At 39.1% G+C, this 15496-nt stretch overlaps 2 protein-coding genes across 2 annotated transcripts in view; one reads left to right on the forward strand and one right to left on the reverse strand.

Moving 5' to 3' along the window:
• Positions 1–572: 572 nt before the first annotated feature.
• Positions 573–10061, forward strand: haus2 (HAUS augmin like complex subunit 2). The gene is made up of 7 exons (XM_059353161.1): positions 573–641; positions 8808–8894; positions 9026–9124; positions 9210–9279; positions 9369–9501; positions 9658–9766; positions 9846–10061. The coding sequence occupies exons 2-7, from the start codon at positions 8808–8810 to the stop codon at positions 9933–9935; spliced, it is 588 nt and encodes a 195-aa protein (XP_059209144.1). The 5' UTR covers positions 573–641; the 3' UTR covers positions 9936–10061.
• A 498-nt stretch (positions 10062–10559) lies between these two features.
• Positions 10560–15496, reverse strand: part of LOC131988618 (chromosome partition protein Smc-like) — an 83026-nt gene continuing 78089 nt past the window's right edge. Inside the window, exons 29-31 of the mRNA XM_059353770.1 lie at positions 13271–13333; positions 13003–13131; positions 10560–11020 (exon numbers count right to left, since the gene is read on the reverse strand). Of these exons, the coding sequence (XP_059209753.1) occupies positions 10740–11020; positions 13003–13131; positions 13271–13333 (473 nt within the window). The 3' untranslated portion in view covers positions 10560–10739. The remainder of the gene's footprint in view (positions 11021–13002; positions 13132–13270; positions 13334–15496) is intronic.

Here is a 15496-nt window from a genome sequence, read left to right on the forward strand (position 1 = left end):
ATAGAGAACAACATGATAACTTCCACATGACAATAAAATGCATACAGCATACGAAAATTAAAAGCATCAACAAGTTAAAGCCTCAGATATCATCATCATCATCATCACCATCATCATCATCACAGCAGCAGCATCATCAGAGAAACAGATTTAAATATTGCACTTACATTTCATGAATATATTATAATTGGGTTTAAAAAAACAAAAACAAAAAAACTATATTGCACTGACCTGAGCTACCAGGCCTGTGTTGAATAACCCCAAAGGGTTAAAACTACATGCTGGGCCCCGGAGGACAGAGTCTGTTCACCCCCCTGACAGCCCTGGGAGAGGTTTTCCTATCCAGAGGATTTCCTCACTGTGGGATCAATAAAGTAAAATATAACATAATATAAGATAAAGACAAAAACATATTTAAATGTCTTAATTAGAAGCTGATATGATACAATAACATGGAGGATAAATTCATATCAGAGAGGAAGGACATGATGAAGAAATAAAAGATCTAAACAGCCTGGAGTCACGATGACTCCCTCCGGCAGGGGGCGAAACCGAGATACCCTGACCTCAGTAACCCCGGTAACCCAGAGAAGAAGACGGCCGGCGGGCTGTCTGGTGTTCCTGTTCCTTTCACGTTAACGGTAAGAAACATAAAAATATAAGAAACATTAAAAACATTAACGTTTAACTGAACTGTTGATGCTTGAGAGGAAAGCTTCAGATCAGCTTCATGTTACTGAATCCTGTTTATAATGCATCAGTTTAAAGTTTTAACAAACAGCTGAAGGTCTTTATGGATCCGCTTCAGCCCGGTGTTGTCTTCTTACTGGTTTCACACTAACTGGTTACCGGTGTTGTGTTCTTACTGGTTTTAACACTAACTGGTTACCGGTGTTGTGTTCTTACTGGTTTTAACACTAACTGGTTACCGGTGTTACATCCCTACTGGTTTCCACACCAACTGGTTTCCGTACGCGTGCGTGCGTCAACATTCACAGCTGTGGCCGCGCTCTGTCAGCAGATTCGTCACATATTTATAAACATAATACCTGGCGTTTCACGAGTCGCATCTCCTATCTACTGTGGGGAACATCATTGAATAAGTGAACACTACATCACAGCTGCCTATAAAAAAATAAATGTATGGAAATAAAATGTTTGCGAGATCGGTAAGAGCTGGATTCGAACTCACATAAGCAAACTTACGTAGCTTATTATCCATCAGCTATACATGTTAAGGCATTCATCTTCTCTTACTCTCCGTGCCTTCAATTACTTATCCTTCAAGTTGCTTACGTTAGTGTCCAGGTAACATTTTGTTTCGGCTCGATCTAAAACAACTGGTTTCCTTGAGCTGAACACAAACAAATACCGAACGTATTTATCACGTTTCTCCCTCTCTCTCTCTCACTGCCCGTGTCTCGACCGAGGCCATGTCATATTAACCACTTTATGAGCCACATATGAAACCTATTGTGACATATTAAGGTATATTATCACACATTTACAGGAATTTTCACTGTGGAAATTCATAATAAAATGCATTTTAATATTTACAGTACAGTAATATATTACATTGTATTAAAAAATTAATTAAAATTAAATTGTCTGTTTCCAGTCACTAATTCCACTGCAGGTTCATTCTATGGCACCTAAGGTATATTATCACACATTTACAGGAATTTTCACTGTGGAAATTACTGTACAGTAAATATTGAAGTGCATTTTATTCTGAATTTCCACAGTGAAAAGTCCTGTAATTTTGTTGGAATATACCTGAAGTCCTGTAGAATGAACCTGCAGTGGAATTAGTGACTGGAAACAGAGAGTTTAATTTTAATTAATTTTTAATGTAAAAATTTTTATGTACAGTAAATATTCAAATGCATTTTATTATGAATTTCCACAGTGAAAAGTCCTGTAAATGTGTGAGGATATAGCTGAGGTCCTGTAGAATGAACCTACAGTGAAATTAGTGACTGGAAACAGACAGTTTAATTTTTATTAATTTTTTTATGTAAAACTTTTAATGTACAGTAAATATTGAAGTGCATTTTATTATGGATTTCCACAGTGAAAAGTCCTGTAAATGTGTGAGGATATACCTTAGGTGCCATAGAATGAACCCGCAGTGAAATTAGTGACTGGAAACAGATTTTTATGAATTTTTAAAAATATAATGTAATAATTTAATGTACAGTAAATGTTCAAATGCTTTTTATTATGGATTTCCACAGTGAAAAGTCCTGTAAATGTTTGAGGATATACCTGCAGTCCTTTAGAATGAATTTGCAGTGAAATTAGTGACTGGAAACAGACAGTTTAATTTTAATTAATTTTTTTAAATATAATGTAATATTTTACTGTCCAGTAAATATTGAAGTGCATTTTATTATGAATTTCCACAGTTAAAAGTGCTGTAATTTTGTGAGAATATAACTTAAGTCCTGTAGAATGAACCTGCAGTGGAATTCGTGACTGGAAACAGACAGTTTAATTTTAATTAATTTTTTAATACAATGTAATATATTACTGTACTGTAAATATTAAAATGCATTTTATTATGAATTTCCACAGTGAAAAGTGCTGTAATTTTGTGATAATATCCCTTAGGTGCCATAGAATGAACCTGCAGTGAAATTAGTGCCTGGAAACAGACAGTTTAATTTTTATGATTTTTTTTAAAATATAATGTAATATTTTACTGTACAGTAATGTTGAAGTGCATTTTATTATGAATTTCCACAGTGAAAAGTCCTGTAATTTTGTTAGAATATACCTAAAGTCCTGTAGAATGAACCTGCAGTGAAATTAGTGACTGGAAACAGACAGTTTAATTTTTATGATTTTTTTAAAATATAATGTAATATTTTACTGTACAGTAATGTTGAAGTGCATTTTATTATGAATTTCCACAGTGAAAAGTCCTGTAATTTTGTTAGAATATACCTAAAGTCCTGTAGAATGAACCTGCAGTGAAATTAGTGACTGGAAACTGGCAGTTTAATTTAAATTAATTTTTAATGTAATATTTTTAATGTACAGTAAATATTGAAGTGCATTGTATTATGAATTTCCACAGTGAAAAGTCCTGTTAATTTGTTAGAATATACCTGAAGTCCTGTAGAATGAGTCTGCAGTGAAATTAGTGACTGGAAACAGTCAACTACAGTTTAATTTTAATTAATTTTAATATATTGTAATATTTTACTGTACAGTCTATATATAAAGGCGTTTTACAAAATAAATTGAACAGTTCTGTGAATATCGTAATTAATCGTATTTTCATATTTATTTATTTATTCCATATCCTCTCTGCTGGTAACAGTTTTATACTGGAAAAAAAATGTGACAAAGAATGACAATAAAGTGTTTATCCTTCATGTCAGCTCACTTGGAGCGGTTTCAGTGAATTTACCGTAAATATCACAATACAGGAGCATTACATTATATAGAGACGGCTGGCTTGACTACGGGGAAGCGAAAGACGGCTCACTTGACCGCAGTCAACGCTGCGTATGCATAAAAACATTGCGTACGTTGTTTTTCCCGCACACGCCACATGTATGAAAAGTGAACTTGCCGTGAGAATGTGCGGACTGCTACCTTTCGGGGTGCCGAGAGAATGTGCGGTGGCACCGCAAACTTTTGTTTGGCACTGTCTTTTATGCTCTATTTAAAACGTGTTTCATATCTAAACTAAAACTACCCCAACTTGCATTGTTTACAGATTGTAGCTCTCTGACAACGGAGGAAATTGCCATTTCCACCCTCAATAACCCGTTCTAAATATGAGGGGTTAGATGATGTTTTATCATCCATTATCATATTTTATATTTCCCCTGCATACTGCTGCTTTCTTGTCCAATAATAATATGTTGAAGTCTGTATGTTTAAGATTTTATGTTTTCTTAAGTCTATATATTCTGCTATTTAAACTATTTATATATACATATATAGCGAAATTCCCTCCGGGAATCAATAAAGTATTTCTGATTGTGATTATGGAGCGCATACATTTTTCACAGATATCCTGCTTTAATCACTGTGTCAAAATCCCGATCGCCGATTGTTTCCCCTTTCGTTTAACATGGAGATGTTAACGCTGCAGGTGCACAGCGATCCATGACCACAGATCCCTCTCCCAGGAGAAAAAACGTTTGTGGGAAATCCTTTCAGAATAAGTCAGGTGTTGTGCACATTTGAGCCCGTATGTGATGTTTAATTAGGACAACAAGTTAAGTGTGGCTTACAAACTGATGCGTAGAAATGATTTTGTCACGCATTACGCACTGGCTGATCTACGATTAACAACGGTGGAGTTTAGAAGGAGCATGTGTTGAGGGCAATGGCGTAGCCACGGGTGTGCCAGGGTGTGCCGGTGCCACCCACAGAGGCAGCTGGCACACCCAAAAAAATTGCCGTCAGATGATGCATTGCGACACCTGGGCAGGTGTGCACCCATCAGGAGTGATTCTGATTTGCGCTCCTTGTGGATTATGATCCTTGACAGACAGTTGTAAAGTGGGCGTAAGATGATTTCTACGCAAGCCTCGGCATTTATCAATTTGGGCGTGAGCGGAGGGTACGATCAGATCTCACGTCTGCTCTCAGCTCGTGTCTAATATCCTTCTCATTTTTTTCTGAAGCATTTCTAGATATTTCTAGATCTTTTTCTAGATTTTTTTTCTAGAATCTAGAAATGCTTTAGAAAAATCTAGAGAAAGATCAAGAAAACTCTAGAAATATCTAAAAAGATTTCAAAAATTAAAAGGATCTAGAAAAATCTAGAAAATGATCTAGAAATGCTCTTGTAAAAACTAGGAAAAAAATCCAGAAAAAGATTTTTTTTTAAATCTAGAATATGATCTAGAAAACAAATATCTAGAAAATCCAGAAAAAGATCTAGAAATATCTAGAAATGCTTTCAAAAAAATCTAGAGAAGGATTAATAAAAATCTAGAAAATAATCAAGAAAAATCTAGAAAAGCTCTAGATCTCTAGGTTTTTTTCAATCTCACTTTCTAGAGTTTTCTAGATCCGTCTCTAAGTTTTTCTAAAACTTTTCTAGATATTTCAAGACTTTTTTTTCAATTTGTTTCCTAGTTTTTCCTAGAGCTTTTCTAGATTTTTCTTGATCCTTCTCTAGATTTTTTTTAAAGCATTTCTAGATATTTCTAGATCTTTTTCTGGATTTTCTAGATTTTTTTTCTAGAATCTAGAAATGCTTTAGAAAAATCTAGAGAAAGATCAAGAAAAATCTAGAAATATCTAAAAAGATTTCGAATAATTAAAAGGATCTAGAAAAATCTAGGAAATTATCTAAAAATGCTCTTGTAAAAACTAGGAAAAAAATCCAGAAAAAGATTTTTTTTTAAATCTAGAATATGATCTAGAAAACAAATATCTAGAAAATCCAGAAAAATATCTAGAAATGCTTTCGAAAAATCTAGAGGATTAATAAAAATCTAGAAAATAATCAAGAAAAATCTAGAAAAGCTCTAGATCTCTAGGTTTTTTTCAATCTCACTTTCTAGAGTTTTCTAGATCCTTCTCTAAGTTGAAAAGTTTTGAAAGCTTTTCTAGATATTTCTAGACTTTTTTTCAATTTGTTTCCTAGTTTTTCCTAGAGCTTTTCTAGATTTTTTTTGATCATTTTCTAGATTTTTTCTTGATCCTTCTCTAGATTTTTTGAAAGCATTTCTAGATATTTCTAGATCTTTTATAGACCCACGTGAACCCTGTCGTAAGACGAAATATACACTCAGATCTGCGCTGGTTTCTACGCTCGCTTGATAAATGAGGGCCACTGTGTTTTGGCAACTCATCAGGCGTAAAGTTGACGGGGGACATCAGTTCTCGTCCCTTATTGAAGTCTTGGATTCATGTGACAAAGTTGTTTTTCCCAACATGAACGGTTTACTGCGTATTCTGTTGTCACTGCCTGTCACAAGTTGCTCTGTGGAGCGCCTGTTTTCGGTTGTGAACAGGATTAAATCAACCAGCAGAGCTACAATGCTCACAGAGAGACTTAACAGCATTTCGTTGCTCATGTTTGAAAAAGAGCTTGCGGAGAGACTGGACTCCGATGAAATAATAAATGCGTTCAAGGCCAAGCCACGCCGTCTCGCCCTGTAAATTCAGAGCACAGGTTAGCGCAATATCGTTGTGTCCTTTACTCTGCTGCTAAGCCCAATGTGTTCAGATGATTAAATAGTGTTTTTGATCACACGTAATGTGGATACGTTATGGCTACGTGCATCAGTATGTGCATGAATGTTATATTTCACTATGTTCATCTCATTGGGCACACAATGTCTGTGTGTGTGTTGTGTTTTTGCGGTGTGCTTTTTCTATTATTTTCAGTGTTTCCCACAGACCAGTTAGCAATGTGTGGTGCTCCACTGACACCGGTGGGTGAATCGAGTGTCACAGTGTGGTGCAGTCGGTCATCGGGTGGATGCAGCGGGCGGTGTTCAACACTTTCTGAAGCTGCCACATGAAAAAACCTGTTTCTATTGTTCTTCAGAGTCACCTGCTGAGACACTATAAAGATACTGCATTTCAGCTCAATCTTACTTCTTTAAAAGTAGGTTATTTAAGAGAAGACAACTAAAAACATTTTTACCAGAACCCTGCCTGGTTTCATTCCTCACCCCAACTAGTTCAATCTTTAGATTCTGTGACAGGAATGATTTGCACAAAACAACTTCAATTGGAGATTTTTATTTCAAATAATTAACTTAAGACCTACCTCAACCAATAACCTGTTCTAACTTTTTTGGTAAAATAATGTAAAAAATAAAATATATTAACACAAATAAAATAAAGAAAATAGAGAAACTACCTAAGGAACAAAGCCTGATTCAGATTCTGTAGCCTATTTAGTGCACAGCTTCATGTCCTATCAGAACACCTAATTTTTCTTGGCTTCCTGAAAAACAACTCAAGTCTCTTCATAAGGGACCTCCTTGGGTTCAGGCCCATTTATGGATAGTCTTGCTTGAGAAACAGCAAAAAAACAGCCACAGACAAATCAGAATTAAAATAGGCTACTTTCCCCACTAGTTTTTTTTTTTTTTTTAATTTAAAGTCTAAACTTCTCTGTTTCCACCTCACCTGTTGTTTCAGCAGCTGCCTGTCTTACAGGAGCATTTTGTCTGCTGTCCTCCTCTATTTCTCCCTGAGCACCACTGTTTGATGCCTATAGAACATTCAGATAAATTAACGTTTACGAGCCATTTGACTGTTCAACTTTGTTTCAGACTGATACCTCCTCATGCTGCTCCTTGTCCTCTTGACGAGTCCGTTTTTGCCGTGGAAAAAAACTTTCAATACTCATCTGGATTAAAGCAGGAAACATTCAGAAAAACTACTGATAACTACAACAATAACAATATTCATAATAACTTAAAAAATGTGGTCTATTCTTTTTGATTTGACTGTGGGCATAGTAGTCTACTCTATCCCCTCAAATATTAGGGCTGTAAAGTCCTAAATTCTTTAAATATATAACTTTATTATCATTTTAAACCCTTTTAGGTGAGAAAGTAGCCGTTTAGATCCCCAGTGCGTCGTTAATTTGTCTAAATACCAGCTGTTTACAATGTTGTTCGGACGAATTCGGCGCTACTCTAGCCGTCGTGAGCAACGCACTTCCGGTTACATTCACAAAAATAAAACGCCCGTTGCCCTTTATAACGTTAGAATTTGTGCTTTTACTTTGAAAACAGGAAGCGAACCTACCCTCGATGTAGCTAGCTTGAAGCAGCCGCTTTGACCTTGTCCCGTTAACGGCATTTAAGGAAACCATTAAATATGCCTTAACGTTACCGGAGAGTCTTGACAGCTCTGAGACCGGCCCGGTTCATTGTAAAACATTTATTTATTGATGTGAATGTGGTGTTTTCTGTGTGTTGGCTAACGTTACAGACGTTACAGTTTTTTTAATCCCCTAGAGAGGAAAAAAAAACAGAATCATTTTGTGGCGGTCGGTCTCTATTCTGTGGCGGTGCGCCACAGAATGGTCTATGTGTGGGAAACACTGATTCTGTTATGCTGGGCTTACACCAAACGATTTCCACAGTCCCAGACTAAAAATTGAAAGTCTTTAGTAAATCTAGCAGTTTTGTAGAATTTCAGTGTGAGACTAGGCTGTGACTAAAAACTCTAAACACTTCTTCTTTAGATGTGAGCAGGTGTGAGCTGATAGTCTTCCAGGAGTCTTTTCCAAATCTTTTCAAAGTCTTCTGGTGTATAGGTAGCATTATCGATTTATTAGAGAGCACGTCACAAGTGAATGTTTAGACCTGCTGTAAACTAACTGTTGATTATTACTGAAGAGAATATGTGGATATGTTGTTGTTGTGTTAATAATGTTGTATTCCAGAGACACATTCTTTTGAATGTTTGTGGAGGTGTTGAAAATAAATTTGGCACACCCAGTTTTGCTGGTGCACACCCAATGTCTTTTTTCTGGCTACGCCAGTGGTTGAGGGACACTTCTGTCATGGTGCGGGTCTCTGATCTGGCTGGGTTAACAGCCACAGTGACACCTTGTTGCTGATCCCAGACTTGAGGCAACAAAAAGCAAATTTTTCCTGCCCCTGGTTACATTGAGCTGCATATCGAAAACTTCCCAATCATATTTATCAAGTCTCTCTCTCTCACATTGTGACTAATAAATGTTTAAACAGTGACAATCTTTCTTACACTATACTGTCAGTGCTACCTTTCGCCTCTGGATTATCTTGTGAAAACACTTGAACATTTATTATGTCATGTTTCTTGATTTGTTTGAGCTTTAGATGCATCAGTGGGACTTGTCTCCATCCTCTGTGACTCCTGCGGCCAGCCTCATGGCCAAGTGTGTCTCCAGAGAGCTTTTGTCTCAGGTCAGAGGTCATATTGTTTCATTTACTCATGAACATCAGCTTCCTGTGGGAGAAAATAAAACTTTAAACGATCAGATACAAGCCGTGAAATAAATGTCAGCTGTTCTGTCTCCACCTGTCCTCCTGTCCAGGAGGGAATAGACTCCGCCTCCTCATGGCTAAGCCCCACCTTCTCTTCTCAGCTGCATGAGGCTGAGCAGCGAATCAGAACACAGAGACAGCTGGAGCAGGTATGCCTCAGTGTGACATCACATCCTGTTTACATGAAGCTCTTAATGAAGTCAGATATAATTCATTTTATATAACTTATTGCAGCTGCAGCTGCAGGTGGATCTGCTGCAGGCGGAGAAGGAGACCACTGACGTCTCGCACACCTTCCACCTCAGTGAGTCTCCATCATCTTAATACCAAAAACTTTCTGTTGATGGTGGACTTTGTCCTGATAAAGTCAGAGTGAAACTGTTTGTGCTGCAGCTCGCAGGTTCCAGATGTTGCAGATGTTCTGCAGTCATCTGCAGGACCTCCTGAAGGACCAGAACCACCTGAGGCAGAGACTCCTGAGACCGCCGGGCCGCACCGACCTGCCCATCCAGGCTCCGCTGCACAGGTACACACCTGAATTCTGTGGGACCCGGTCTCTCTGAGCTCAGACCAGGACCGGTCTCTCTCTGAGCTCGGACCAGGAACCTGGCTGCTGCAGACCTGGACCAGGAGCGGTCCTGGTCTGGAGCTGTCAGATGTTAAAGGCTGACTGTGTCTACAGGTCTGTGGTGGACTTGATGGCACTTCTGCTGGACTTCATAGGGACTCTGGAGGAGAAGCTGAAGGTGGTCCGCTGCAGTCCTACTGCCAGAGACCGCCTTGCTCAGCTGGTCAGTCACATGACTTCCTGTCAACAGAATCTGTTTTAATATGAAACAAACGTATTTAACTCTTCTTCTCCTGTTTCAGAATTCGTCTCTGGTTCAGTTACTGACTCACGTCTCCGTACTCCAGAATATGTCCAATCAGCTTCAGAGGAGGAGTGACTGCTCCGCATGATGACCTCTGACCCCTCAACTCCTCCTCCTCCTGCTCCTCCTCCTTTATTAGGTTTTTTTTTTATTATTGTGTCAAATATTGAAGACTTGATTGTTGTTTTTGTAATAAAATCAGATTTTGGTGAAATGTTCCTTCTGTGTCTTCAGCATGAAACTGATTGTTTTAAACTTTAAACTCCTCCTCCTGACCTGCAGCGGGTCAGCTGGTGAGGTCTGTCAGGGTTATTTCGCTAATAAATAACACTAGCTCTTGAAGGTTAGGGTCAGAGTTAGGCTTTAAAATCCACTGACATTAGGTTTATGACCGACCCGCGGGCCATTATAAAGTAAGACTACACCAAACACCAAATTAATAACGGTCACAGTGGAGAGAGAGAGAGATGTCTAAAGGTGAAGGAGGTAGAGTCAGGGAGAGGCGCCGGTCTGGGCTGTGAACTCTCCCCCGCCGGACTGGGCTGTACACTCTACCTCCCCCTACTCCCTCATTTACATGAGGGAAGAGAGGAGAGAAGGTGAATAAAACCTAAATTTAAATTAGTGGATAATTTTCAATTTAAAGTGGTCACAGTGTTTAAATTTCAGGTAGGTTTTATTTATACATTCCAAGTTGGTTGTGGATAAGGTTCGAGCTCACTGTCCGAGGCACGGGGTAGGGTCAGGAGATGGTCCCGTCAGAGGGGGTTGGTTCTGTCAGAGGGGGGATGGTCCCGTCAGAAGGGTGATGTCCCGTCAGAGGGGGTTGGTCCCGTTAGGGGGGGATGTCCCATCAGAGGGGGGATGGTCCCGTTAGAGGGGGGATGTCCCGTCAGAGGGAGAACAGCAGGAAGCCGGAGAACACGCTGAAGTTTCGGGAGTCGTCGTAGAGCCTGTAGCTGGCCGGCAGACTGAGGTGGACCCCGTCACCCTCCTCCAGTTGCAGTGCCACTCCGTTGGACGTGGAGGCATAGCCGCCATGGTCATTCAGGTTCAGGCTGAAGGTGATTGGCTGATTGTTCCTGTACAGGTAGAGTCCCATGTAACCTTTGAGGTAATCTGCAGCCGTGAAGCTGAAGAAGTAAAGTCCTCTGACAGGAGCTGTGAACACACCTGACGCAGAGCCGAGAGGACAAGAGTAAATAATAACAGTAAATAAATGACAAAAGACAAGTAAATGTCAGAGATGAATTATTATACAGTAGTGATCCATATAATAGCAGTCCAATGTGACGAACCAGATTAATCCAGATTTTTAGTATATTTTTTATTGCTACATGGCAAACAAGGTACCAGTAGGTGCAGTAGATTCTCAGAAAACCAACAAGACCCAGCATTCGTGATAGGCACGCTCTTAAGGCTGTGCAATTGGGCAATTAGTTGAAAGGGGGGTGTTCAAAAATATAGCAGTTTCTGCCGTTGACTTTACAAACACAAGACTATTTTGTACAAACTTTTTTTCTTCTAGGATTTAGCAATCCTGTGAATCACTAAACTAATAGTATAGTTGTTTGACCACAGTTTTTTATGACTGCTTCACATCTGTGTGACATGGAGTCAACCAACTTGTGGCACCTTTCAGCTGTTATTTCAGCTGTTCCAAGATTCTTTAACAACATTCCACAATTCATTTACATTTCTTGGTTTTGCTTCAGAAACAGCATTTTTTATGTCACCCCACAAGTTCTCAATTGGATTAAGGTCCGGGGATTGGGCTGGCCACTCCATAACATCAATGTTGTTGGTTTGGAACCAAGATTTTGCTTGTTTACTAGTGTGTTTGGGGTCACTGTCTTGTTGAAACACCCATTTCAAGGGCATGTCCTCTTCAGCATAAGGCAACATGACCTCTTCAAGTATTTTGACATGTGCAAACTGATCCATGATCCCTGGTATGTGATAAATAGGCCCAACGCCATAGTAGGAGAAACATGCCCATATCATGATGCTTGCACCACCATGCTACACTGTGTACTGTGGCTTGAATTCAGAGTTTGGGGGTCGTCTCACAAACTGTCTACGGCCCTTGGACCCAAAAAGAACAATTTTACTCTCAACAGTCCACAAAATGTTCCTCCATTTCTCTTTAGGCCAGTTGATGTGTTCTTTGGCAAATTGTAACCTCTTCTGCACATGCCTTTTTTTTAACAGAGGGACTTTGCGGGGGATCCTTGTAAATAGATTAGCTTCACACAGATGTCTTCTAACTGTCACAGCACTTACAGGTAACTCCAGACTGTCTTTGATCATCCTGGAGCTGATCATTGGCTGAGCCTTTGCCATTCTGGTTATTCTTCCATCCATTTTGATGGTTGTCTTACGTTTTCTGCCACGTGTCTCTGGTTTTGCTCTCCATTTTAAAGCATTGGAGATCATTTTAGCTGAACAGCCTATAATTGTTTGCACCTCTTTATGAGTTTTCCCCTCTCCAATCAACTTTTTAATCAAAGTACTCTGTTCTTCTGAACAATGTCTTGAACGACCCATTTTTCTCAGGCTTTCAAAGAGAAATACATGTTAAACAAGTGCTGGCTTCATCCTTAAATAGGGGCCACCTGATTCACACCTGTTTTTTCACAAAATTGATGACCTCACTGATTGAATGCCACACTGCTATATTTTTGAACACCCCCCTTTCAACTAATTGCCCAATTGCACAGCCTTAAGAGCGTGCCTATCACGAATGCTGGGTCTTGTTGGTTTTCTGAGAATCTACTGCACCTACTGGTACCTTGTTTGCCATGTAGCAATAAAAAATATACTAAAAACCTGGATTAATCTGGTTAGTCACATTGGACTGCTATTATATTGAACACTACTGTATATTATTCGCTTATTTAGTTTTGGATGTATTAATATATTTAAAAATATATATTTATTGATGTTTAGCATATAAATCACTTTGTGCTGTATATAAATTTTAACATCATTTTTTCACTAGTTTTTGAAAGGGAAAAGATTTAGGCAACTACAACCAAACAAAAATTATTTAGAAATATATAATTTTAGAGGAAAATATATATTTCTGATGCTGTTCAGATAAAAAGACAAGATGTTTTTTCATTGATAACTCAAACTCTGAGCTTCATGTTTACCCGCTGTCTGGTTGTAGGCGCGGCCAATGTTGGTGATGGTTTTGGAGAAGATCAGAGTCGTCTCCTGGTCAAACGGTCCGACTGATCCTGAATCAGTCAGACCGGCTGAGAATGCCACCTTCAGCTCACCTGCAGGAAAACATTCAAACAATATGCTTTTAGATTTAGGGCCAAACTTTTATATCCTGAAGGAAAACTAAATATTTGATATTAAAATATAAGTTGAAAATATTTTATGGATAAAACAAACTACTGTATGTTTCTTTACCTGAGTTTGTGTTTGTGAGCTGCTGCAGATGATCCTCAGTTTCATTCAGTCTGAGGCTTAAAACTGACAGTTCACACAAAAGGAAACTGATCAGAATTAGGTTTTTAACTAACTAAAGAGGCTTCCGGGTCACTGAGCAGCATGGTGGTGTAGGAGCGCAGCTCTCGCCGCTACAAACTTTTGCAACGCTTTTTGCAGTGTCTCACTTTGTCATCTGGCACACAAATTAATGCCAAACTCTAACAAAAGAAACAACGACAATATGGAGCCTTTAACTCCATCGCCCACCTCTTACCAAGAGGATAAGAAGCAAAAAACAGCTTTTGACGGCGTCCTCCAAACAAATGAATTCCAGCGCACAGCTGATTCAACTGCCGCAGATGGCTTCTCGATCTTATCTATTGTTCTCGGAATCTCCAAGTCAATCCCCGAAATCAAGCATTCTCTGGAAAACATCCGCAAGGAGGTCAGTAACACGAGCGCGACAGTTTCTGTGATGCAAGCAGATTTGTTGTGCATGAAAACTAAGGGGCGGAGGGGGGTGATGCCATTGCATTTCTCCAGTGTCAGCTACCTGTATGGCTGCCCAGTCTCTCAGCCCGTTGGAAGATTCAGATTGAAAGAGCGCATCGGATCTATACGGCTGCAAAGTCGGACAGCAAAAGTTTCAACACTGATCTTCAAACTTCTCCGCTACTCTGACAGGAAAGCAATCATGGACGCCTACAGAGCTGGATCACAAGCTACTCTTATTTGCCGACTACTCTCCTTTCACCTCCAGGCTGAAGAAAGCTTTCGCCCAAGTGATGTCCAGTTTGCGTAAGAAAGGCATCCAGCACTTTCTCATCTATCCAGCGAAGCTGAAGGTAACCCATAACAGCAAGCAGTACCTGTATGAAACTCCGGAGGATGTGGAGAAATTCCTGGCTGAACTGGAATGAGCTGAACAACATGCAGTTTGAATCCCTTCTACGTGAGGTGAACTTTATTTTATTTATTTATTTTTAATTTTTCTCCTCTCACAGGTGCTAGTCTCACAACTAACATTCACAGATTGACACACACACACACACACACACACACACACACACACACACACACGGACGACTACGGACATGGGCCAGGCCTGCTGTAGAACCTGATAATGTAATAAATTCCCGTTAATGTAATAACCCCGTTAATGTAATAAAAATCTGCACTTGAGTCCATTGAAAATGTAATAAAACCTGATAATGTAATAAAGTGCATTTCCCAATAATGTAATAAAGTGCATTTCCCAATAATCTAATACACTTTTTACCAATAATGTAATAAAGTATTACATTAATGGGAAGTTATTACATTATCAGGTTAGCCTTCATTTCGCAAGTCCTGATAATGTAATAATTCCCCAATATTGTAATAATTTAACAGCAGACCACCCATTACTTGAGTTCAAGTGGTGATACTGTGTAGGCAACTCTAGCTCAAGAGCTCTAGCGCCACCAACAGGTCAAAGTTGAATGTTTATTAACTTTTGACCCGTTCATCCGTTTTTCTCAAAGGATGAATCACTGGAACCCTTGGGCCAATCCGAGCTCAATGCATCCTCAATGGGGTTTTTCGGCCATATTGGATTTTCTGACATCTTTGATTTGATCAAAAACCTTTAAAAGGCCTCTCTTATCACAAATTTTGTCTAACCTTCTCTAAACTTGGCCCAGATGATCTTCCGACCATGACACACAAATGCATTTAACATCTTCTTAAAATTCAAAGGCACTTGGCTGTGACAGCCAATCACACTTGATGGTGAGGCCGCCAAACAGGAAGTAAGCCCATTTCTCAGTAACCCTTTAGCATATCTTAACCAAACTTGGTACAAATGACATCATGACATCATCATATGACCCAAAACATCTGGTGACCTTTGACCTCTAGGGGGCCACATATTCTGTCCAATCTTCATGAAACTTGAACAAATTCATGAAGTTGAACAAATGTGTCAAACAATTTTTTCAAATTCAAAACCATTTGGCCCTCTGACAGCCATGATAATCTTGAGTGCAATATCACTAGAATGCATTGGTGCAAGTGCTTCAAATTTGGTATGAGTGTTTGTAGGGACTTAAAGATTAATTGATTTGATGATGAAGGTCAAAGGTCTCTCCTTATATGTCCTTGATACACATGTTTCAAATTAAGCAGCTAGTTCAGTGAGCTCAGCAACATTGCAAAATTTTAGCC

Source organism: Centropristis striata, chromosome 16 (genome assembly GCF_030273125.1).
Source record: "Centropristis striata isolate RG_2023a ecotype Rhode Island chromosome 16, C.striata_1.0, whole genome shotgun sequence".
Classification (NCBI taxonomy): domain Eukaryota; kingdom Metazoa; phylum Chordata; class Actinopteri; order Perciformes; family Serranidae; genus Centropristis; species Centropristis striata.